Here is a 24,289-nt window from a genome sequence, read left to right as displayed (position 1 = left end):
ATATATGCCTTATTTAAAGATGATAGCAGAGGAATTGCCCACATTTACTTCTCAGAAAATATTTGTCAAATGTATAAGGATGAAACATCAGCATAACAAGGTGCAGGCAGGCAGAATTTCTGACCTGGCACCAATCACTAACCCACCGTGCACATAGTGGGCAATTCCACAGTTCCGAAGTTTCTGGTGAGAATGTGGTTTATGTGGTATCTCCTCTTCCTAGACACTAGTTTGAAAGAGCCCTGAGAGCTCCAGTAACTTAATTTACATGTGCCACCATGGCTGGCTTTATCCAGTTCAGTCCTCTGAGATCACACTGTACCCAGAATCCTTCCTGGAATGTGTGCAAAGGAAGAGACCAGGGCTTGATCAAATGGCAGCTGGTTGCCAAGATACTCGCTGAAGGGAAGTGCCTGTCCTCCAAAGCCGCAGTAACTGTCCTTGGTTGGTTCTCACATAGGAACTTCTCACCACCCCCCTCTGTGATACTCACAGCATCTCTGTGAAGTAGGTTTCATGGTGAGTCATCTAACAGATGGAGGCAAAAAGCTCAGAGCTTTTGCTGGGACATTTATTTCCAGCAAAATGCCCAAGTAGATCATTATAGCACCCTACTGACCACAAGATATAACAACTTACTTTTAAAACTCAGAGAAAGACAAAGGAGGATCAGGAACCCTGGAACTCAGAAATAAAATGAAACTGAAAGCCAGGGCAGCAGCACAAAAGCCATGATGCACTCATACTGACAGGGCATGCTCACAGTGGGGCATTTTGCCCTGACACCACACAGAAAACTGGAACCCTCAGAGGTGAGCTCTGAACCATGTGCCTGCTAGAGCACAGGGAGTAGCATGGAGCTGGGGTACAGAAACAGGCATCTGTGAGAGACAGAGCTCACAGAATAAAGGTCCTGTCATAATCTTATACCAGAGTATTAATGCCAAGCTAAAAACATCCACCCCCCAAAGCTGTCCTGCGTGAGTGGTACTCTGGTGTGGCAGGCAGAAGTCACCGGAAGTCATGCTAGAGGGTTAACCAACCATGTGAGATCCCCAAGTGAGAATTCTAGAACAGGCAGGAAGTGGCTGACTACAGGCTGGAGTTAACAACTATAGCATACAAGAGGATTACCACTCGCAGGGATGTAATCCAAGAGAGACTATACCATAAATAAGCTTTTATACAACTACAAAGATAGCTGAAATATAAAACCATAAGGATGGAACAAGATACTACCAAGGGTGGGGGTGGGAGGATGGGAAGGGGGACACCAGGAAGATTTCCAAAAATCCCAAAGAGACCATCTATAAATCTTCAAGTATGGTCATTTAAATTAATGACCCAGGGGACAAATTAAATAGCAGACCAGACACAAATGAAGGGAAAATAAGAGAAGTAGAATAGAAGTCTGAGGAAATATATCAAAATTAGACACAAATATAAAGATAGAAATGCAGAGGTTAAGAGGCATGAAATAGGAGACGGCCCTTTAAACTTTTATTAGTATCCCAAAGAAAAGGCAAAAGAGAAATAAAGAAAGGAATATTCCCAGTTTATAAGAGAATTTTCCAGAACTCATGCAAGATGGAATCCTAAATAAAATGCCTAAGGTATGGCATATGGTTCACTGTAGAGCATACTGCTGTATCCTGGGCTTGGAGACAGGCAGGCTACAACTTTTCTAGACAATCTGTTTCATTGTCACAAGATACACAAAGAAAGCCTCATACAGGCAATGGGGACAGATTCATGAGTTTAAAGAATGAAGCATCTTTCTTTGTTGTTATACATAGCTAAAGAAACTGAGGTTGGAGACATTAAGCGACTTGTACAGCTCACACAATTCATGTGGGGATGGGGTGTGGCCATCTGGCTAGAGAGAAATCATTTTGAGTGCTGAGGATGGCATGGTAGGGCATTGTTTCAGTAGGATTCTTAAGTTCCTATTCTCCACTTACAAAACTATTCCCACGAGTCTCTCCAGGTTGACTCAAAGAGCATTCCGTATGTCAGAAAGAACTGAGTTCAAATCCCCCCTCAACTTCTTTACAAACTACCTCTATGACCACCAACTTTATCACTTCTGACCTGTAATTCCTTCTCTCTGAACTGCCAGTGATGACAGGGGCTACCTCACAGGACGGATAGGAGCTAAGGCCATTAGTCCTTATAAAGTATTTAGCACGATGCAGGGCCTGACATGATTGTCATTTGTCATTGTCATCAACTTAATACAATTGTCGATGAGAACCACCCTATTCCTGGTTCACCTTCCTGGTAGCCGGAGAGTAGACATCCCTCACTGACAGGAAATAGTCCCTCCCAGGTTGCCACAAAGCAGAGGGTTTATAAGAGGTAAAAGACTGGCTTCCAGAGACTACTTTGCTGGTAAACAAGAGCAGGCAAGAGCTAATAAAATTTCAAATTAGCCATGACTTTTCACAGCCCTTCAATTGTGCTAGCTGATTTGATGGTCAACGTCTCTGCTCGCTGGGATTGAATAATGGAGTGTCTCTGCTGAGTTATGGATACAGCCGCTGAAGATGTCATGCTAACATCAATAGCAGAATGCAAATAGCCCTGTGCTTGGGCTGTAATTATGTGTTTAAGCAACGTCTGATGGGGGCAGCAGAAGAACGTGTGATGAAACCTGCTGATGGCGGGAGAGGGTGGGTGCTGGGCTAGGCAGTGGGACCTGGGAGCTGGAAGACAAGCCAGGGTTACCACCCAAAATAACGCTAGGGTGAGGGACACTGGGCGGTTCTGCCAGGTAAATAGTCCCTCATTTTAGTAAACCATGTTCTAGGTTCAGGGTCAAAGGGGAAACCACCCTTTGCTAAGCACCTACTGTGTATTCAATACTGTGTTGGATTTGGGGACGTAGGGCTACATAGTTTATTGTGGAATGGACACTTACATGACGTCTTATTATCTGCATAAGAAACATGGGAAGCAGGGTAAGTAAAATGCCTCAGTGTGTAAAGGGACTTGTCGCCAACCCTAACAACCTGGGCTTGATCCGTAGGTCTCACAGGAGTGGAAGGAGAGACTCCATGGTTGATCCCTTAGCTCTACATGCACTCTATGGCACGTGCTTTTACACACACACACACACACACACACACACACACACACACACACGTGAAGAAAATGCAGTAATTTTAAAAAGAGAGAAAGATGTAGGAATCTGAGACCAGACAGTTTAAGTGACTTGGTCAAGGTCATTCAATGGGAAGATTCACAGCTAACATCGACCCTCCAGTTGTCTAGCTCAGGAGGTCCTTGGCTACTACACAGAAAATGGGGAAAAAATAGAAAACAAACAAACAAAAAAGGGAACCTTGCCAGGGATGTTTGTCCCTAATTTATTTAAGAGGGCATGGGAAACTGGATTGGGGTCAACCAGGAGGCTTGGCCATTTGACTAAAGGTAAGTTCCCTAAGCATTGCTCATTCTGCCATTGAACACATCACAGAAGGGTAGGCTTGAGGCGACTAAGCGAGTGAGAAGGATCCGAGGGTAGCCAGTGTGAATGCCATGCCCTGTGGGTGCAGATTCTCCACTATAAACCGTAGGGGAACAACAGTGAGATGGATATGCCAGCATTACTCCTACATTATTGGTGAGGACATGGTAGTCGGAGAGACTGAACTTGGCAAGTTGTCTGGGGTCAGCCTTACAAACAGTGCTGAGACACGAACTTCAGTCTCCATGTCTCATGAGCCTTCAGATCATACTGCTGAATATGGTTGGGTGAAGGTACCATTTTTCTGGCCTTTACAGACTGTTATTTGGAAACTATAAAAGTACCTTGCAATAATGAGGTCAAAAAATCCGCAACCTGGGGTAATGTCTTTCTTTGCATTTTTTGAAAATTAGAGAGCCATAATAGTTTAGGGCTCCTGAAGCTATCCATCCATGTGGTAAAGAGAATTCATGGAAGGCAGAGCTGAAGGGCCTCTGATCCCACAGCTGAAGGAGATTCTACAGTTACAGGGCCTCACCATCCTTTCTTCTTCCTCACGTCGGAGTCAGGTGGTCACCAGGTCTTAGATTTTACTCTAAGTCTCTCAGAAGCATCTACTCTTCATTCTCTGCCTGTGTACCACTCTAACCTAAGCTTCTTCATTTCTTACGGGGGCAGCCTCAGCACCACCACCTTCCATCTGGCCTGTGAGTTCTAACAGTGTGTCTCAAATGAAGTCACCTTCTATTTCAACCTTTTAGGGGTACCTATTGCCTGATGGCAAAATTGCAGCTCACTAACATGGACTAAACGGCCCAGGACATCTACCCCATCCAACACCACAGCCTCATCCTTTGCTGCTTTCCCTAAACACCAGCATTTTGGCTCTGCATCTCTGATGGCCACGCATTCTCTCTCCTCTGAGCTTTCCCATGCATTCTTCCCACTATCTCTTTAGAAGAGGAAAAACAGTGTACACACCACATACTGACTTATCTGCATCACCTATTAGACTGAAAGGCTTGGGCCAGAAGCACCTGAAGTACCTGGATCTTCCTGTGCTCAGAAAGAGCCTTGGCTACTGTCTGTATTTGAAGTTTGCCAGTGAGGGAAAGATACGCAAAGATGGCTGATTGAACATAGCTGTATAAACCACATGTTCTGTCACCCCTGCAGATGGCTTGGTGGACTGCATGGACCCTGACTGCTGCCTGCAGCCCCTCTGTCACGTCAACCCACTGTGCCTAGGCTCTCCGGACCCTCTGGACATCATCCAAGAGACACAAGCCCCGGTATCCCAGCAAAACCTGCATTCCTTCTATGACCGCATCAAGTTCCTCGTGGGCAGGGACAGCACACATATCATCCCTGGGGAGAACCCCTTTGACGGAGGGTGAGTCCATGGGGCTCATATCTAGCAGCAGCTCTTGGGGGGAGACTGAGTCATGTCTGGGTATGAGGAGGCTGAGAGGGTAGGTGGGCCCTAGAGGTTCTAATGTGTTTGCAAGAGAGGCAAAGAAGCAGCCTCCAGCACCCACACTGACAAGACTGCTGTCCAAGGGTTGCTCCCACTGGGTGATAGATGGGGAGAGTGAAAAATCAAAGGTCTGAGGGGAATCTTGGATCAATACCCACTTTGCAGTCAGCTCTTTCTGATCCTGTGGTCTCTACGTGAGCTGAAGGGTTTTGACACTGTTTGCCCTCCGAGCTGATGGGAGGCTTTACTAACCTGGAGGCAGGGACCATTGCTGCACCTCAGGCCACGTGTCCACACAATCTTTCTTTGACATTTCTGTCATCCGTTGAACATTTTCTCACTGAGACCCATTCTGTGCCAGGTACGGTGCTAGGATGACAGAAATGAGTAGAGCATGCTGCCTCCCGAGCTATGATGAATATAGTTATGATATGATATGCTATGCTTGACCAGAAATAAGTGGCAAAGGAGTTAAGGGACACTGACGGAGGGGCTCTTGAGCAGGAGAATCCAGGCCATGAGTATGACAAACAAGTCTTTTGGGTTTCTTTGTTTTGTTTGCAGGGGGCAGGTGTTTTGTTTTGTTTGCTATTTGAGACAGGGTTTCCCTGTGGAGCCCTGTCTGTCCTGGAACTCACTCTGTAGACCAGGCTGGCCTTGAACTTACACAGATCCACCTGCCTCTGCCTCTGCCTTCTGAGTGCTGGGATTAAGGGTGTGCACCCCCAGTGCCTGGTGAGAAACAAGTCTTAAAGATGAGAGGCAGTTAACTAGGCCAGTGAAACACGGGATGCTCAGAGAAGAGAGTTCACATAAAAGCACGAGGCATAGCAGGATCCATTCATGAGCCAGCAAAAGATGGCCTATGGTCTCCACTCTGGTCAGGGCATTGAACAAACACAGAAAGAAAGATTTATAATAGTTTCTCCAGAGTGTCTTCCAATACAGTGATGCTTCATGTGTGCACAGCTTGCACTGTGAGTCAGCACAGTGAATCCAGAAGTCACTGATTGTTTGCCTCTGTGTTCAGGACATCTGTGCTAAGGGGGCCCTATCCTAAGGGGAAAATGAGAAGTGATGAGACTGTGGGGATGAGGAATCAACATGGCGTGGATAGAGATGGATGTGAAGTTGAAGGCGTCTCCTGTCTGTGGATGCCAGGGTAGATAGTGGTGATGTCATCAGGATAAGGAGCTAAAAGCAGGACAAGGGGGTAGGAGGAAGATGGTGGCTTCCCCTTGAGCAGAGAAAGGGTAAGGAAAAGATGCAATGTAGTTAGACTCACAGGAGGAAGTATCTGTTGGCAGTTTGAAGTCATTCTGGAGGTGACACCATGGTTGGAGTTCAAAGCTCTTGATTTGGGAAGACTCTACAACAGGCGGAAGGTCAACCAGTGAACACACAGGGCTAGCTCCAGGAGCAGGTGTAAGGGTGGATGGAGACCAAAAGACTCCAGGGCCGTGAGAGAAGTGAAAGGAGAGACTGAATTACTTTATGCCCAGAGAGGAGTTATAACACACAGCAGCATTCCAAGGGTCAACTCTTTAGAGGTGTGGGTGTCATGGCTCAGTCAGTAAAGTGTTTGCTGCAGAAGAATGAATGCCTCAGTTCCAACCCCCCAGAACCCACACAAAATGCTGCACACAGAGTCACGGAGCTCAAGTGCTGAGGAAACAGAGACAAGCAGATACCCAGAGATTTCTGGGCCGCCATCCTACCTGAAATGTCAAGCTCCAGTTTCAGTGATAGACCCTGTCTGAAAAAATCAAGTGGAGAGAACTGAAGACCTAGCCTCGGCCTCACTTCTACAAGCATCACATACCCAAGCATGCACCACTTATGCGGATACATTAGAGGATGCATTCTTAAACATACCCCAAAAGGGGTATAGCGGCTTTTCCACATGCACAAGTCCAGTCACATGCTAGAGCTAGGAACAGCAAGAGTGAGAAAAAAATGACATTTCTTAGCCAGAGCTGCTGCTTTTATTTCTAGGCAGGAAGCTGCTGCTAACTTATTCAATTGTGTGATTTTGTATATATGCTTGTGGGCCTTCCCCTGGCATGAGTTCTTTTAATCAACCGCAGATATAAATAATATTTCCACCAAGGAAAATGTTACTTGCTCAGCCTTTCATGACCGGCCCATATGGCATCCGATTAGGGCTACGGTTTGTCAGTTGCCTGTAGCTGTTCTGCTTAGGGAGTGCCCTATTCATGCCAGCCTGCTCCATGCCAGCAGTAACATGTCCCCTGGGTGTCCTCCTAGTGACATGCTGAGCCTGCTGCTTAAGCTCTATGAGATCCTGTGGGACCTGCACTGGGTTCTCGGCACGGCTTCTCCAGTAGACAAGGCTTGCATGGACTTGAGAAGCCTGTGCTAATGCAAGATCCAAAGCCAAGCTCCGCTTCAGCTCCTGGCTCTGCCACCCCAATATAGCTCCAATGAGGGACTGATGAGTCATGCCATATCTCCCACCCCTCTAATCTGTGTTCTCCAGGCAAATCCTGCATCTCAGTTATTAGAGCACTCAGTAGTTGCTCAAGGAATATATGTGCACATAAATTGCCTTAAAGAATGAAAAATTAAAAGGGAGAAAGGAAGGGAATAGAGGAAGATGAGAGAGGAGACAAAAGGAAGAGTGGAGGGAAGGGGAAGCAGATGAATATATTAGTTTACTTGGTTTTATATGGAGGGTTGGGGGCCCAGCAGGGTTAAATCTCCTGCCAGACACCACACTGGAGGAGAGGAGCAGAAGCTGGAGAAGACAGCTCCTAGGTCCTTTTTACACACCTGTTACCTTCAGTTAAGTTCCAGACACTGGGAAGGCAGAGACTATTCAAATCTTTGACACGTCACGAAGGGCCTGGAATATGGTATTTGTTCTACAAATGAGCAGGTAATGGAAGGCTCCAAAATGTTAGTATGAAATCCCTCTCTCCTGGCACTTTCCTGAATCAGTATGTCCCTGCTGCTCCTTGCTGTTCTAGACTCAGAAAAAATAGCCATCAATCACCATGGTCCCCAAACATCCCTCTGTCGAATAAACCTTGGTGACCAGTCATGTGACTACTACATAGTCTCCAATGGGTCTAGAGGTAAAACCCTTCTTAGTCGATTGGGATGAAGTGGAGTCAGCTCAAGCTGTTGCTTTCTTTCCTCTTGTGTGAGAGGGCGGGTACATGTGTTATCGGGAAGGCTCCGTGTTTCCTTCCTGGCTTTACCACAAGCCATGCATGCGTGAAATATAGTCAATATTTCACAGCAGCCATAGAAAAGATTAAAATAAAGCATCTGTTTAGGGAATGCCCTATTCATGCCAGCCTGCTCCGTGCCAGCAGGAACATGTCCCCTGCGTGTCCTGGTTACAGGCTGAGCCTGACACCTAACAGATCAGTAGATGCTGACTTTTATAGTGGTAGCATATCACAAACTAGGACAAGCCTTGCAATTAGACAGACCTGGACTGGAGGGCAGTTGCATCCTTTTCCCTACTGTATGACCTTGAGGGAAGAAAACCTCTTATGCTTTTAGAGGTCCGGTCTCCTCATCTGAGAGCCTGGGTGAGTGATGTGTGTGTCAGAGGGTTGCCTGGAGAATTAACTGGAAATAAGTCCACAAAGGCTCAACCCGAAGCACCTGCCACCCAGAAACACCTCGGATAATTACCTAATGGCATGATGATGGAGGCGACAGTGTTAAGAGCTGCCAGCTCCACTTTCTTAATTGGAAGCAAAGCTTGAGAATCAACTGCTCTCCAAAAAAGTCCAGCCACCATACAGGGAGGAATGGGTTTAGACTGTTGGATCACTATCTGAGGATAAGAAAAGGCTGTATTCTTGCCAGCCAGCTGACATCAGGATCCTTCTTAGTGAGGAAACCAGAGACACTTCTCCAGGATGCAGCTGATGGACAGACAGGCCTGCCTCATGTATAATAGTAATAAGCCTGTGCCTAACACACATCCTGACATACTATATGTTATACCACAAGTTGCATAGTTTGAATAGGATTCCATTCAACAGCTATCAAGATGCAGACTATCACTCCCTCAGGCCCAGAGAGATTCAGAGTGAGGGGTTCAAGACCACTGCTTGGAACTGGATGGACCTCTATGAGAGATGGAATTAAACAAGCCATTCTCATAGTACAGGCCTCTCCTCAGCAGCCACCCTGTACCTGGTATGAAGAAGGAGAGACTTCAAGGAGATACATAACTCTAGAAGCTATATGATAGGGTTACCATTCTCATGCTTCTATACAGTACCCCCACATGGTGCTGGAAGTAATGGAATAGGGAGGGGTAGGCCACAGCTCCTCAGGAAGGGAGGCTAGACTCCATGGAAGAAACCACAGTGGTGATTCGGAGCCGAGACGGAAGCACTTCAGAGAAGAATGAAGAAGAGAGAAGGCCTCCCTAGCCTCCTGTTAAAGTTAGTTTTGTGTCAGCAGACACCTATGAGAGCACCTTAAAGGGACAAAACGTTTGTCTTGGCTCACAGTTTAGAGGGCTCAGTCCATGCATGTCTTGCTCCATCACTGTGGGACTGTATTGAGGCAGAACATCAGAGGGCAAGAATGTGTGGCAGCCATGGTAGCCAAGAAGCAGAGAGTGACTGGGGAAGGGACCTGGGACAATGGCCCCAAGAATGTGCCCCTCAGTCCACTATTTTCTCTAATTAGAGCCCTACCTCCTGCAGTTTTCACCATCCCAATAATGTGGGGAAATTATCATGACTCCTTCAGTGGACCCATCCACCAATTAGGCTAGAGCCATTGTGAACCAGTCATCTCTTATGGATTAGACCCACCAGCTAAGGCCTGAGACTTCAGCACCAGTTTCTTTTAGGAAACATCTCCTATCCAAACCGTAACACCACTCATCTGTGTCCCAGACCCCAACACAATGCTTGACTGAACCACATATTCAGCATAGGTTTAACAAAGACAGTAGCTCTGACATTCTTCCACTGCAAGCATAATGACCGCACAAAGTGATAGAGCTCTGAATAGCCCCAGGGGATCCTAAAGTGGGGGGTCACATACAAGCCTAGGCATCACCATCACCAGATTAGGTAGTTTAAATATCATTGTCCCTTCTGACCTGGGTATCAGGACCCCCAGCTAGCTGCCCTTACATGTTGTCCTAGGTGAATATGATGAAGGCACTTGCTATTGAGTCCTGAGTGACAGAGAAGGAGCTACTAGGGTCTCAGATGGAAGAAGGGTCTCAGGTGTCCAAGCAGAAAGGAAAGAAAACAGGTCATAGACTATGGAGCATGGACTCAGACAGCCAAGAAAGGTACAGTAGCCTGAATGTCTTTTGGCCATGCAGATGTCTGAGCAGGACTAAGAAGGTCGAGAAGCTGGATGCAGGGCAGAAAGAACCTCCATGAACAGTCACTAGTGACAGAAGATGTGCTGACAGAATAACCACCCAAAGCTACTTGAGTCTAGGTTGAGAATACATTTGAGAACCCTGTCTAGATCTGAGGAAGGACATGACATTGACAAGACTTGCTGGTTGTCAGCTCACTCCGTCAGAAGACAGATGTGGACAGGATGCTACAAGATTCAGGTAATAGGACGTGGTGAGCACAGAGGAGAAAGACCCCAAATGGTAAGGGGTGTGAGTTGGAGTGTGTGGATGTGTGAGCATATGTGTGCATGAGAGTGTGTGGGTGTGTGAAATGTGCATGCATATGTGTGTTTGTGGATATGTGTGTGAGTGAGTGTGGATTACTTCCTGTGGGTTTCAGTCACACGGCAGTTAGAAATGCATGCTAGATTGAGAAACCAAGTTGGGAACAGTGTGAATTTCCAGGGTAATCAGAAAATAGAGGATTTTAATGGAGCTGGAAGATAATTATGGTGGCATACTTTAGGAGGTTTGCTCTAACACTTAGGAAGTCAAGTAAATAAGCATGGAGAGCACAGAGGTCCTGTGGGGGAAGGAGACACACTGTAAATGGAGACCAGAAAGGGAACGTAAGGGCAGGGACCCAGACCCAGAAAGGCCCACATCCATGCTAAAGCATTGTGTCTGACTCAAGACTCAAAGTCACCTCTAAGCATAGAGGAAATAACCATCATGGCTCTTAAGCTGTCAGAATTTCCTTTACACCCTTAAGTAAAACTCAAAGGTTTCAGAAATTTTCAATATGAGAGTTTAAAAAGGAAAAAGTAATGGGAAAAAACAAAATGATCCTATATGTGATATCGTTTTGACCAGTCCACTGCCAAGCATAAACTACACCCAAGTGTTGGTGCCATTGAGTTACAGATGAGTGTCCCATCCCAGACTCCTGCCCCCACCTCTGTCCCAGGCCTCAGACAGCCACCAAGACCTTCCAAGAGGCTGAGCCATAGGGATCTCCTAATGAACTTCGGATAAACACCAGCTTCCTGACAGCTGGCCTCTGAGCGAATTTATTATTGAATTACACTCCTGCTCCTTCAAAACAAACTGAGCTGACAGGCTACCCCATCAGTTACCAAAGAGAGGAAAAAAAGGAAAGAAAGACAATGATAAATTACCTACTGGAAGATGGAAAAAGATAAAGATCCTGCTTCCTCCAAAATGTCAGCCGTAATATATTATTCATGTTGGTTTTTAAAAATCCCTCCCCACATTGAAATGAATGTTTATGATGATAAAGCAACAAGGTGGATTCAATTGAGGGTGCAGGCAGCCATGGCTCACAGCCTCCTGATGAGCAGCTAACAACTCCTCCTCGGCCACTTGATCATCCCTTTATTGATTTCAAAAAGGAATTACCATCTCTGTTTGCTTTGCTGCTTACGTGTTCCTCCTTGTCCATCACAGGAAGCATTACCAGAGGAGGCCATGGTGATGAGGAGACAATTTAGTGCACAAGGAGAGGAGACCTAGATCAAGTTCTTGGGCGGGTCACACAAGTAACCCTGGACAAAGGAGGCCTGCTCTTCTCTGTACCATGAGGTTCCTAATTCCCACTGGGTTGTTTTGAAGATTCAGTGAGATAAAATGCCCAGAAACCCAACTGCTGTTTGAAGCTTATATATAGAACTAACACAAAACATTCACCATCCTGTGCTTTTTGTCGGGCATTGCTAGGAATACTTTTTATAAGCAGTGATGTGCTTAAGTCTCCACCTCCAACTCCCAAACCATAGTGCAGAAGGACTCAATTACTGGCCCTTGTTTTACAACTTGAAAAACTGAGGCCCAGAGAAACTGAATCAGGAAGTCAAGGTCATAGACTTGTGCTGTCCTCAGCTGAGTCTCGTGTGTTCCAAGTTCAGCATCTTCAGTTCAAAAATCTCTACAGCAAGATGCTGCTACACTCGACATCTCCAGCTGGCTCTAACCAGCTCGTTAATGCCACACAACACAGCACAACACACAAAGAGGCTTCACGCTACAGAGCACTGGCTGAGAGCAGCCTGGCCTGGGCCTGGAGCCCAGCCTCCTTTAAAAGCAGTATGACTGTAGACACATCTCTTACAGACTTCGGATAAATTGTGGTTGGTGCTGGAAAAATCCCATTCAGTCAGCAGGAGCTCACAGAAGACGGTTTAAGGGTTTGTACAAGTCAGGCATATAAATCCACTTAAAGTGCCTTATGCAGTGTGGTGATTTACATAACCAATAGCAGCATGGAGCAGCAAACACTGTAAGGCAGGAAAAGCATGCAGTTAGTATTTTGCTACCTAGATCCCTATGGTTTTTCCAATACCCTGAATACCAGCTAGTTTCTTTGAATAACCCAAAAAAAAAAAAAGGAGTTTCAGATTCTCTCCCTTCACTTAACATTTCCTTTATCTATTTGTACGCTATACCTCAAACAGCAGACCCAAAATCTAACTCATTCCTAGCATTTTTGTTAAGTTTTTCAAACAAGAGGGACAAGCAGAATCCAAGTGAACCATCAAGGGGCAGGAATCCCCACCTTGGGAAGAAGTTTCAGTGCTTTCAGCCTGGGGTCTCTAAACACATCCCCTTCAAGGTCAAATGGCTTCAAGGTCCTCTGACACCACCCTCTAAGAGAATCATCTCATCTCTTGATTTAGTAAATAATTTATTAAGAGCTTACACCATGCCACACATTCAAATTCTAGGACAATCTCTTGAAAGATGTTTTCCTTGTCCTACTAAAAATGAGCACCAGCCACGCCCAGTGCATGAGGGAAATGTGATTGGTCCTGTCTACGTGGAGTTTAGCCCACTTTGGGAGTAAGTAGGACTTATTTTCTACAGAAGTAGTCTAGTGGGCAGGAATGGTGGCCACTGCTTGGTAAATGCTCTGGCTGAGTCTGAAAGATGAGCAGGCAGATTTCCAGGGTGCAAGGTCAGTGGAAGACAGTGGGAACAGCCCAGAGGCAAGAGTGAGCATTGTTATGAACCCATTAAGATTCTGTAGCCCCCTTTTTCTGACAACCACTTGAACTGAATTGCATAGCACCAGGTAAAAGCTATCAAAACTCTTTGGAAAAACAAAACCCCCAACTCTTAGGCACACATTGGATTCTGTTTTACACCAGATTGGGGAAAACTTCAAGACACTTAACAGCTGAAAGGATGGGGACTCAGAGGTGGGGTGGTGGCTCTCCCCATCAGAACAAGGAACTGTGACTTCCCAGCCACAGTTCTTCCTGCTCTTTTCCCTTGAGTGACAGTCCAGGCTGCTTTTTTTAATCTGCTCCATTCTGTCTAGTGGAGGGCTGGGTAGCAATCCATCTGTTGTCTCTCTGGCAGATTCTTCTCTTGATCGCAGGCCTGGCCTCTGGCCTCGGGAAGCAATCAGGCAGATCTCATTGCCACCAGCAAGGGCACCTTGTTCAGGCACTGAGTGTAGAGTTGGAATAACGCCAGCATGTGTGACACCAGCCCTGCTGGCCTGGCAGAAGTGCTGCCTCCTGGCAGGGTTCAACCAGCCTAATTGCTTGTTTTGTGTCCCAGCTGCCTGACATATGCTAATTCCATGTGTTGACACTCTGATAACAGGGACAAACACACTAGGGTGGTTCAAAAATGGTTTTTGTGAGCTCTAGCAAGTAACTGGGATTCATTTACCTCAGGGACTCTAGCACCTAGCACAATGCCTGGCTCATAGGAGATAGCTGGAATTTTTGTCACTATAGCAGTCGCAGTAAGGATTCAGAAGTAAGAACTAAGCCAATCAAGTTAATCTCTGGGTGACCTTGAGCAAATACTTTCCTCTCTGAGTTTCAAGTTCTTGGTCATTATTCACTTAACAAGCAGGAAGTTGCATCCAATGCTTGCTCTACCTACTGGAGTCACAGCCCCACCAGACCTGAGAGACAGCTTTGTAAATGTGAACAGTGTAATCATGGGACAATCAAAGTCATGGAGAGATAATCATGAGGTATAGAGGAGCCCAGAGGAAAGGGTGATTAATTGGACCAAGAAGAGTTGGTGACAGCCTTACTGAAGTGATGCCAGTGGAAGAGACTCTAGGGATGACTAGAAAATAAGACCTCCAACCTCCATTATCCTAAGAAAGTCACTGGTAAGTAGCATCATCCTAGCTTGCTTTCTACTTCTATATAAAAAGCCAGGACCAAAAAGCAACTTGGGGAGGAAATGGTTTATTTGGCTTACATGCCCCACCATAGTCTATCCTGAAGGGTTTGAGGGCAGGAACTAAAAGCAGGAACCTGGAGACAGGATCTGAAGCAGAGACCATGGAAGGATGCTGCTCACTGGCTTGCTCCCCATTGCTTGCTCAGCCTGCTTTCTTCTAGACTCCAAGACCACCTTCCTAGGAGCAGTGCTGCCCACAGTGGTCTGGGCCCTCCCACATCGGCCATTAAGCGTGAAAATGTCCACACAGACTCACCTATAGGCCAATCTTATGGAGACATTTTTTTCAGTTGACGTTTTGTCTTTCTAGATGCCCCCAGTTCATATCCAATGGAGAAAAACAAAACAAAACAAAACAAAAAAACTAACTTAACACAGGACTGTGATACGCACTAACTGGGAAACCCAGAGTAACAATGATTCTCACCTCTGGTCAGTAGTTTCTTTCCAAGGTAGAGTTTTACAGTCAAAGAAGCAGCTAGTGTATCTTAGCCCCATCCACAACACAAAGCCTGACTTACAGAATGAGGTCAGTGTCCCAGGAGAATGTAAACACCAACTCTTTTGGGCTCATAAGAACTGATGATTAGCCCAGTGGTGGTGGCCCATATCTTTTGAAGGCAGAGACAGGTTGATCTCTGAGTTAGAGGCCAGTCTAGTCAACAGAGTGAGTTCCAGGACAGTCAAGACTACACAGAGAAACCTGGTTTATTTTATTAAAAAAAAAGAACAGAAAGAATCAGTTATTAAATGTTTAGGAGTTTGGTAAGCTGATTGCTAAATAGCCATTATTGAAAATTAAACTGTGTCATCTTGGAGCTATAGCTGCTTTCCCAGAGGCCCCTGGTGTGATTCCTAGTACCCACATGGTGCCACACAACAGTCTATGCCTTTTTCTGACCTCCTTGGGAACCAGGCATGCATGTGGTGAACAGGCTAAACACTCATACACACAAAATAAAATTTTCAGTTTCAATTTAAAATCTAAACTATATAAAATTGAGTGATATCAAAGGATTATAAACACTCAAAACTTACTGTTTCCTAGGAATTTGATTATATTTTATAATTATCATTGCTTTTGAGCTTATATGAGACTAATATAACCCTGGGATAGAAATACTACATACTAGTATACTACTGTGGATTTCTTCCCAAGTCTGTATTAAGTGGTGTCATGTTAGCAGCTTGAATTCAGCCATGATGGGGGACACCACAGGAATGAGTAAATGCTACAAATTACAACTGCCCTCTCCCTCACCCTCTCCCTTTCCTAATCTCTTTCACTCTCACTCTCCCATCTATCCTTCAACATTTACCAATACCCCACTGGTCGTATCCATTGAATAACTGCATAAGTGGAAATCATTGGGAAATCTTGCATTCACATATTTTCAAACCTCCTTAGACAAAAGCACATAGTATGAAACACATACAGAGGCCTCCACAAAGTGACTTCCCCATCATCTTTGTCACAGGGAGGGGTCTTAATGTTAAACAGGGCTTTCTTGACAACTGAAAACCATGGCTAAACAAAAAGAGAATGGAAGTGTTTTCCTCGAGGCCTTGGTTTCTGAGCCAAAAGTGTGTCTTGCCATGAGGCCTCAGTGGCCTGGAGGGGCTTGGTGAGTCAACTTAATCTTCTCCAGAATCGAAAGCGATCCGCAGGAGCCTGCACTAACATTACATCTGCTCTGGTTTGCCGAACGGAGACTAAATGATAGCCAAATGGTGCTGATTTGATGTTTCCCAACAACTAGGAAATCCCCAAAAGAGAGATCAATCAGAAGATGCTGGTCTGCATGAGCATGAGGTGGGGGTACAGGGCAGCCCCATGAAGGAAACCGCCTTCAGAGGGCTGGTTACCATCCAGGCAGAATCTAAAGGTGCTGTGCATGTCAGGAGGCTGGAGAGTAGCCAGGACCAGGCACTGAGATCTGTTAGTAATTCACTGAAAGGACAAAGTTCCAGCAATACAAAATTCAATTGTCCTCCATTAAAGAAAGCCTCTCTCAGTACCAACTGAATGCAATTGATGGAATAAATCCTTCCCATTAGTGGAAAGATAATTTCACATAAATACATTGAGAGACCTTCAGAACAGAACTGCAAGTCTTCGCTGAGCCTTGTCTACTTAACTGGCTTACACTGGCTTACCATGGAATTGCATTTAGACCAAGGGCCTCGGAAGGAAACCACTGACTGAATTACCACTAGCCAGATTGTGCAGAGTGAGGTGAGGTGAGGTGGGGTGGGGTGGGAGGGGTGAGGCTTGTAGTGCATTGTGGGTAGTTGTTGTTGCCTTCAGAAAGGACAAGCTGACACTAGTGAGACCAGCTGCTTGCAAGCCTGGTGTTAATTGCTTTTCTCATCAAACAGAGAAAAGCTTATCACTTGAGGGAAGTAAGGATCTGGGTGCCTAATAAAGATGGGATAGAGTTTGAGATTTTTTTTCTCATAAATGCCCATAGGCCTTATCAGTAGCTCTTCCATAGGTCAGGAAAAAAGTGGTTCCTGAACTAGGAAAATAGAGAGAATGTGAGCAACAGTACCTGCATTTTTGCCCTAGACCTGTCATCAATGATTGTGTCCCTAGTGCCCTGGTCTCTCAAAGCATTCATTTGGGAATAAATGATTCTATTTCCAAAATACATACAAACCATCACTCTAGATGATGGCAAATCGTCCTGTTCATTTGCTCAGTCCCCTGGTTTTGGTTTTGTGTTGTGTTGTGTTGTTTTGTTTTCACTGTGACCAAGTACTTGCTAGTTATGGTCCAGGCACTGCACCATGGAGAACACCTGGCCATGCCCTCACGCCACATGACGTATAGGTGGAGAGGAGAGGGGTGTACAGTTTGGCAAGGTACCAAAGCATCTGTGTGAGGCTTCGAGGGAGTGAGGTGTGGGTTCTGAGCAGGAACATCAAGAAAGGCTTTAGAGAAGAGACTTTCTTTGAAGTGGGTGTTGACGGATGAGAATGTTGGGAGGTGCATGCAGGAATGACATTTCAGGCAGATGGGAGAACATCACACACACACAAGCACAACATTCTGGCAAATGCAGGGAACGCACATGGTTTGTTGTCTAGAGTACAGGGAACAAGTGGGAGTGGGGGCTGGGAGTAGGAGCTGGAAGTGGGGACAGGTTCCTAAGGAGACACCCCAAGAAGATGCTATCATCTATCCTTCTCTTTCTAATGCCAGGTGGAAGGAAGCATACTCCTCCATCCCGATCTCTTCCAGTAATGTGATGATGGTCATTGTCACTTAATCTGTACCAAGCTGAAACAGCAAACAAACAAAAAATGAGGTTCAAAGAACCCTCATATACCTGTATATGTTAGAGATCTAGGAAGTAGCAGATCTGGGATTCGAACCTAGGGCACCTTACTTTGTAGTCCCATCTTAACTATATTGAGTTGTTCCCTGGGATCAGCTTTCTCTCCTTATATCAAATAATGGCCTTAGAAAAATAATGGTGGAGTGAGATATTTCAAACATTTCCCAAGAGTGATTCTCTCACACTTTGATACCTTGAGAGATGATAGATTATTATCAGAAGTGAACACCCAGGGCTCCTGAATGTAAGGTGTGTCTAAATGACCAGCATTCTGGCTATGATTTCTGGGGGTTCCTTGTTGACCATGAAAGGTACCTCATGCTGTTCCCCCTTTTCTTCCCACAGGCATGCATGTGTCATCCGTGGACAAGTGATGACATCAGATGGGACCCCGCTGGTTGGTGTGAACATCAGTTTCATCAATAATCCTCTCTTTGGGTACACAATCAGCAGGCAAGATGGCAGGTAGGAGACCTTTCGTGGGCCAGGGAGAGCTAGGCCCTGTGGTCTTGCAACATAGCTGCCTCTGAATTGGTTATGTGAACAGGGCTCAGACTTAGACCCAGATAGCCTACCTTCTCACGTCCAGCTCTGCAGCTTACTGTCTTATTGTGACCTGTGCCCAACTCTGTCCTCTGTCCCTTTGGCTGTAGACACTTCCTTCTCTTGAGGCTCTCACATAAACAGGGCTGCTTATCTGCATTATCTTTTCAGTGACTCCTCATGGGAATACTGTCACATGGACTACTTTATAATGGATCAGGTGGTTCCCATTATATCTAAACATTCTCATTGTATAATTTCTACCTTTCAACTGCTTAGAAGTTGCTTCAATGGAAGCTGTTTGGGTGATAGCAAATTCTGACTTTTAGTTCCCGGAGAACCATCAACAGTATGAAATAAAGCTAGGGTTTCCTTGATGGCCCTGGATCTCCCCAAGTGACTAGAGTATTCTTGGACAAATATTGCCTCCCAACCCTCAGCTTGTTTATCTATAGCATGATTCTAACACTATCTATCTCATAAACTGGGTATGAGGATTAGAGGAATGGATAGGATAGTACAATGAATAAGGAATCACCTAGCACATAGTATGTGTTTATTAAATCATGATTTCACCAGGTGGTGGTGGCGCATGCCTTTAACCCCAGCCCTTGGGACACAGAGGCAGGCAGATCTCTGTGAGATCAAGGCCAGCCTGGTCTACATAGCAAATTCCAGGACAGGTTCCAAAACTACAGAGAAACCCTGGCTTGAAAAACCAAAATAAATAAATAAAAATAGATAAATCATGATTTCCTGCCACACACTAGGATTCACTTCCTAGTGCGACACGTAGTAAGTAAATAAGTAATAGATGTTAAAATTACAAATTGTAAATTTATAATACTGAATAACCGAATTACTGAATAACAAGGAGATAGTAGCACAAATATTTTAGAAAAAAAAAGGAAGGCAAGTGGAATATTTAGCCTGTCAGTGGTGATAAGTCCTCTATTTTTAATGAAATCAGGTGGTGTCAGTCCATCTGGCTGAGTGTGGGCCCATAAGGTTGATTCTTCACTCTGTGTTAGAAATTATGCTGCAGCCTGATTGATTTTAGCACCTCTTTAATCCAATATCAGATGTGAGCATGTCCCAGCCGAGGTGATAATGAAGCAGGACTCATCTGTTTGGAGACATGTGCCTCCTAGACAGCTTGGCAAGCCTGGTGTGGGGAGCCTCCCCTCCTCCACGGCAGTGGGAATGGCCCAGCTGGAAGAGGTCTGTGCCAGTCCCCAGAGAGCAATCTGGCTAGGCCAGGCCACCTCTCCCTGCCCTACACAGTTCCTGTCCAGAAGCCCCTCAGCAGACACCCACCAAGGCAAGAAGGAGCTTCCACTATTGACTATGTCTGTCTCCAGGCTTGGGACAGTACGGAAGAGGCAGCTGTGGGTATCCTAGGCTATGGATATTCTTAGAACACTCCCACCCACAGGGGAACAGTCGCCAAATATGGAGTTCTTCCAGACTGCTCTTTTTGCCATGAACTTACCACATGAAAGAGCAAACTGTCAGTCTGGACTTGCTTAGACTAGGTCCATGAAACATGCCATAGTAATCCTACATGTGACCTTAGCAATCACCCATTCTTTGACCCTTTGGGATATGATCTCCCTTTGTGTGCTGTGCTGGCCATATGTACTGCTTCTTGGGGCATTACGTGCTGAGGGAGGTTTCCTGCATCAGCCTCCGACAATGTGACCTAGTCAGAAAGATTGCCGCTTAGAACGTGCATTTCAAATCAGTTCTTGCCCATGAACTGAGGGGCTAAAACGCTCCTTCCGACATGGACAACATAAAGTATGGGAAAGCTGTCACTTGTTCCCATAGCGTCTGAAACTCCCTCTGGTGTATGCATCTGGTCCACTCCCCTCCTCCCTCCCTGGACTCAGTTTCTCTTACCCCTGATACATTTAGGAGAAGCCATGATGTTAAAGATAGTGAGGAGTTGAGAATGAGTGGGAATGCGCTGAAGGCCTAGGCTGCATCTGAGTTGCCTGTGTAATCTTTGCTTTCTGGGCAGCACCATGACACTTTCACCAGTTCCCCATCCACTTCACACCCCCAACACACACACACACACACACACACACACATGCACGCGCACACACACATGACTTCAAATTTTAACAGTGGTTCAAACAGAAAATAATAACATTGAAATTATCAGAAATGATCATTTAAAAGACAGAAAATATAAGTCATGGAGAAAAATTAAGAGAACTCCTAACAAGGGGAACAGGTCAGGCTCATTGACTTGAAACATGGGATTGTGCTGCGTGTGATGCCCAGGGAATTCCAGGGACCCCGGGCTTGCCCATCCATCACCCATCTAGCTAATTAGTAACCCTGCCAAGTGATTAAAATGGTCAGCCTAATTTTAAAGATGGGGAAACTGAGGCTTGAAAGAGTGGTATAACTCACCTGTAATATAAGCAGTGCTAGTTGGACCAGTGAGAGATGGGCTCCATTTGAGAACCAGGCCTTCCATCTGGGGTCAGGTCCACATTCACATCTGTAACAGGGTTTCCCTGCCAGATGAGCAGGCCTGGCCTCAGCCCATTGCACTCATCTCCTGCTATGGCCAGCTGCCCTGGCCTGCTCATGGCCTTGAAGATAGATCTTTACACATTTGTTACCACGACCTCCCTCCATGCTGCCTCTCTTGAGGCTACCTTTTGAGTCTGGCCAACTTTCTGTTTGGGTGTTTAAAACATTCTGGCAAAGTACAGATACTGACTAGTTTTGTGGTAAGAGTATCAGCCTGTCCTGCGAGTGTTTCCCCCAAACTGTGGGTATTCTCCTGGAGGACCACAGCCAGGACCCTGGGACTACAATAAATGCCCACCCTGGTTTTCTTCACCATCGCTTACTGAAGGATGGTGGTGTCTAACTTCTTCTAAAGGTTAAAATAGAGAGGGCCATGAGCATAGAGAGGGCCATGAGCATAGAGAGGGCCATGAGCATAGAGAGGGCCATGAGCATAGAAAGGACATGGGTATAGAGGTCATGAGCATAGAGAAGACCATAGAGCATAGAGAAGGCCATGAACATAGAAAGTCCATGAGCATAGAAAGGCCATGAGCATAGAGAGGGCCATGAGCATGAAAATGGCCATGAGCAGCCAAGTATGTGGAAAGTTCACAAAGAAAGAAGAGCCTGTCTTTGGAGTTTAAGGACCCAAAACTGGGGGCATCATCTCCCATGAGCAGATGACCAAAACTGGGGGTATCATCTCCCATGAGCAGATGCCTCTGGGACAGGATGGTTAAATGTAAGAAGGAAGGAAAGGGCAAGCTGAGCAGCAGTCATAGCTTTACAAAGTAGTGTTGGTCAAGGTATCGACAGCATCCTGCACTGAGGGATCTCAAACCAAATACAGAGGTAATCACAGAGTTGATGTGTGTTAGTAGCTGAAGAAAGAAGGGACTCACAGCATTTGACAGTCAGTTTAGGAGCAGTGGCAGTGTCTCTCATGTATTCATTCTGTAACTGAAGGGATAGATCTGTCCCTGGAAGGACAGAGAAATTGATGACCCACACAATGGAACAATTACAGTGTATTGCAGTGGGGGCTCTTAGGAGTCTCCATGGTACAACAGAGCTCTAGGAGGGAGCTACAATTCTGCTTGAGCAAGGCCTTGTAGAGAAGGTGACTACAGGCTTTGCACCTAATTAGGTATGATGGCACACATATGAAATCTCACACCTTTTGAGACTGGAGCAAAAGAATTGAGTTGAAGGTCAGCCTGATCTACATAGAGAGATTCTGCCTCAAAAACTAAAATTGTAGTTCAAGACCAAGCCTGGTCTACCGAGCGAGGTCCAGGACAGGCTCCAAAACAATACAGAGAAACCCTGTCTCCAAAAAACTGAAATAAATAAATAAATAAATAAATAAATAAATAAATAAATAAATAAATAAAATTGTAAAGCTAAATGTACCTCCTAAGAAGATTTTGTACAAGGAGGATAGCTGGTAGACAGAGCCAGAGCCACTGGTCGAGGGTCACCATAGCAGATAAAAAACAAGCCCAATAAATAAGAACTAGAATGGGGGAGACACAGCTATGTTCCAAAGACTAAAACCCTAATGGTCAGAATTATCTAAAGATGGGCCTGTCCTCCCGTGGCTGTAGCAAGCTCCTGCTAACTAGATGGGCAAGTATGAAATTAATGACCCCTGGATGGTGATCAATAAAAGTGACTAGTCCATCGTATTAGGAGAGACTTGGGAACATGACCACTAGGATCCATCGCAGGGGTTCAGTTATTACATGACTTCAAATTATCTTTTTAGGGAAAGACCCAAACTCTGGGCTGGACTCTTGCACACCAAGCACAGGGCCTGAGGTGACAGCCAAGCATTGTTCTTGGCTAAGCAGATGCATCTTGCAGGATATGTGTCACACACTGATTTCTAGTCCCTGTGTCCATAGCCTGAGCTCACCCAGCCTCTGAGCATGAGTATATAGAACAGAAGCCAGCCTCCCTTCAGGGCTGGCAACTGGCAGAAACATTAAGGTATGCAAGTGGGGACTCACACTCCTTGGACTTTCAAAACTGAAAAGTACACATAAGATCAAGTGCCTGTCAAGGTTTCTCAGAAGGTGATAGGGACAGAGGCACCAGAACCCTAAAACTGCTAATATGTTTCAGGGTGGGGAGTCCTATTTGGAAGTGAGACAAAGTAAGAGGATTTTGCCTACATGTTCACGCATAAACCTGAAATAAGAGGCCCAGTGGGAAGCTGTCTGGGGCAGTGAAGGAGAGTACAGAGTCATGAAGAGAAGCTGGGCTACTGGCTCTGGTCACAGTGATTTCATCTCAGCCAGGCACTCAGGCTTCCATCCCCCTTTCACTATAAGATACTGTAGTTCTAACTGCACAGTCTCAAACTGCTTAGCTACTAAGAACTTAAGAACAATCCATTTGAGAGATGGACAGATGGCCTAGTGGAGAGGGTGCTTCTGTGCAAATGTGAGACCCCAAATTCAGATCTCTGCCGCCCACATAGAAGCTGGGAGGTAGAGACACATGAATCCCAGGGACTTACTGACCAGCTAGTCCAGACAAAACTGCAAGCTTTCAGTTCAGTAAGAGACTTGTCTCAGTGCCCGCACATGGTGACACATGCCTTTAATCCCAGCACTTGGGGGCAGGAGAAGAATCTCTGAGTTCAAGGCCAGCCTAGTCTACATAATGAGCTCCAGAACAGCCAGGACTATAGACAGACCCTGTATTAAAGTTTTTTTAATTTTAAAAGAGAGAGAGAGCTACATCAATTAACAACATCAATAATAATAATGTACAGAAACAATTGAAGAAGACAATCATATCAACCTGTGATCTCCATATATACACATACACTGGCAGTATATGTGCATACACATGCACACATACAGAAAAGTAATCCACATGAAACTTGGGTTTTGTAGATGAGAAATCTAAAGCTCAAAGAGGCTGACTGTTTTACTCAGGGCTATACTGTCCATTCATGGCAGTAAAGACTGGATTCAGGGTTCCCAATGCCCAGGTAGTACTTATTCAGTCTCATCCTGCTGGTTCCTTAGTGAGCTTTGGCTCTGACTCAGTGACAGCACCAGGAGCTCCATAGCAGAGGCTCACCAGCTGCCCTGGGTCCTGCTAAGTAGCCCCTGGTGCTGTGCTTAATTTGGCATCTGTAAACCCTCCCTGACCAATCATTTTATAGCAACAACTAATGGTTTCTGAAGTCATTGTCACTATTTGTAGCTGTAGTCCAGTCTCTGGATGTTAAAGTAGCCCTCAACCAAGTACTCAGCCCCTTCCTGTGATTTTTCTCACCTTCCAGTATCTCATTGTTCTCATCATCATCATCTTCTCCCTTCTGA

At 45.6% G+C, this 24,289-nt stretch overlaps 1 protein-coding gene across 13 annotated transcripts in view; it reads left to right on the top strand.

Annotated features, from left to right (window-relative positions):
* Tenm4 (teneurin transmembrane protein 4) overlaps positions 1-24,289 on the top strand; it is a 735,641-nt gene that overhangs the window by 627,907 nt on the left and 83,445 nt on the right. For all 13 annotated transcript variants that reach the window (XM_040728397.1, XM_040728368.1, XM_040728396.1 and 10 more), the window contains 2 exons: positions 4,646-4,862; positions 18,219-18,338. In XM_040728397.1, coding sequence (XP_040584331.1) covers positions 4,646-4,862; positions 18,219-18,338 — 337 coding nt within the window. The remainder of the gene's footprint in view (positions 1-4,645; positions 4,863-18,218; positions 18,339-24,289) is intronic.

This window comes from Mesocricetus auratus, unplaced genomic scaffold (genome assembly GCF_017639785.1).
Source record: "Mesocricetus auratus isolate SY011 unplaced genomic scaffold, BCM_Maur_2.0 Super-Scaffold_4256, whole genome shotgun sequence".
In the NCBI taxonomy this organism is placed as follows: Eukaryota; Metazoa; Chordata; class Mammalia; order Rodentia; family Cricetidae; genus Mesocricetus; species Mesocricetus auratus.
This window is presented reverse-complemented; position numbering and strand designations above follow the sequence as displayed.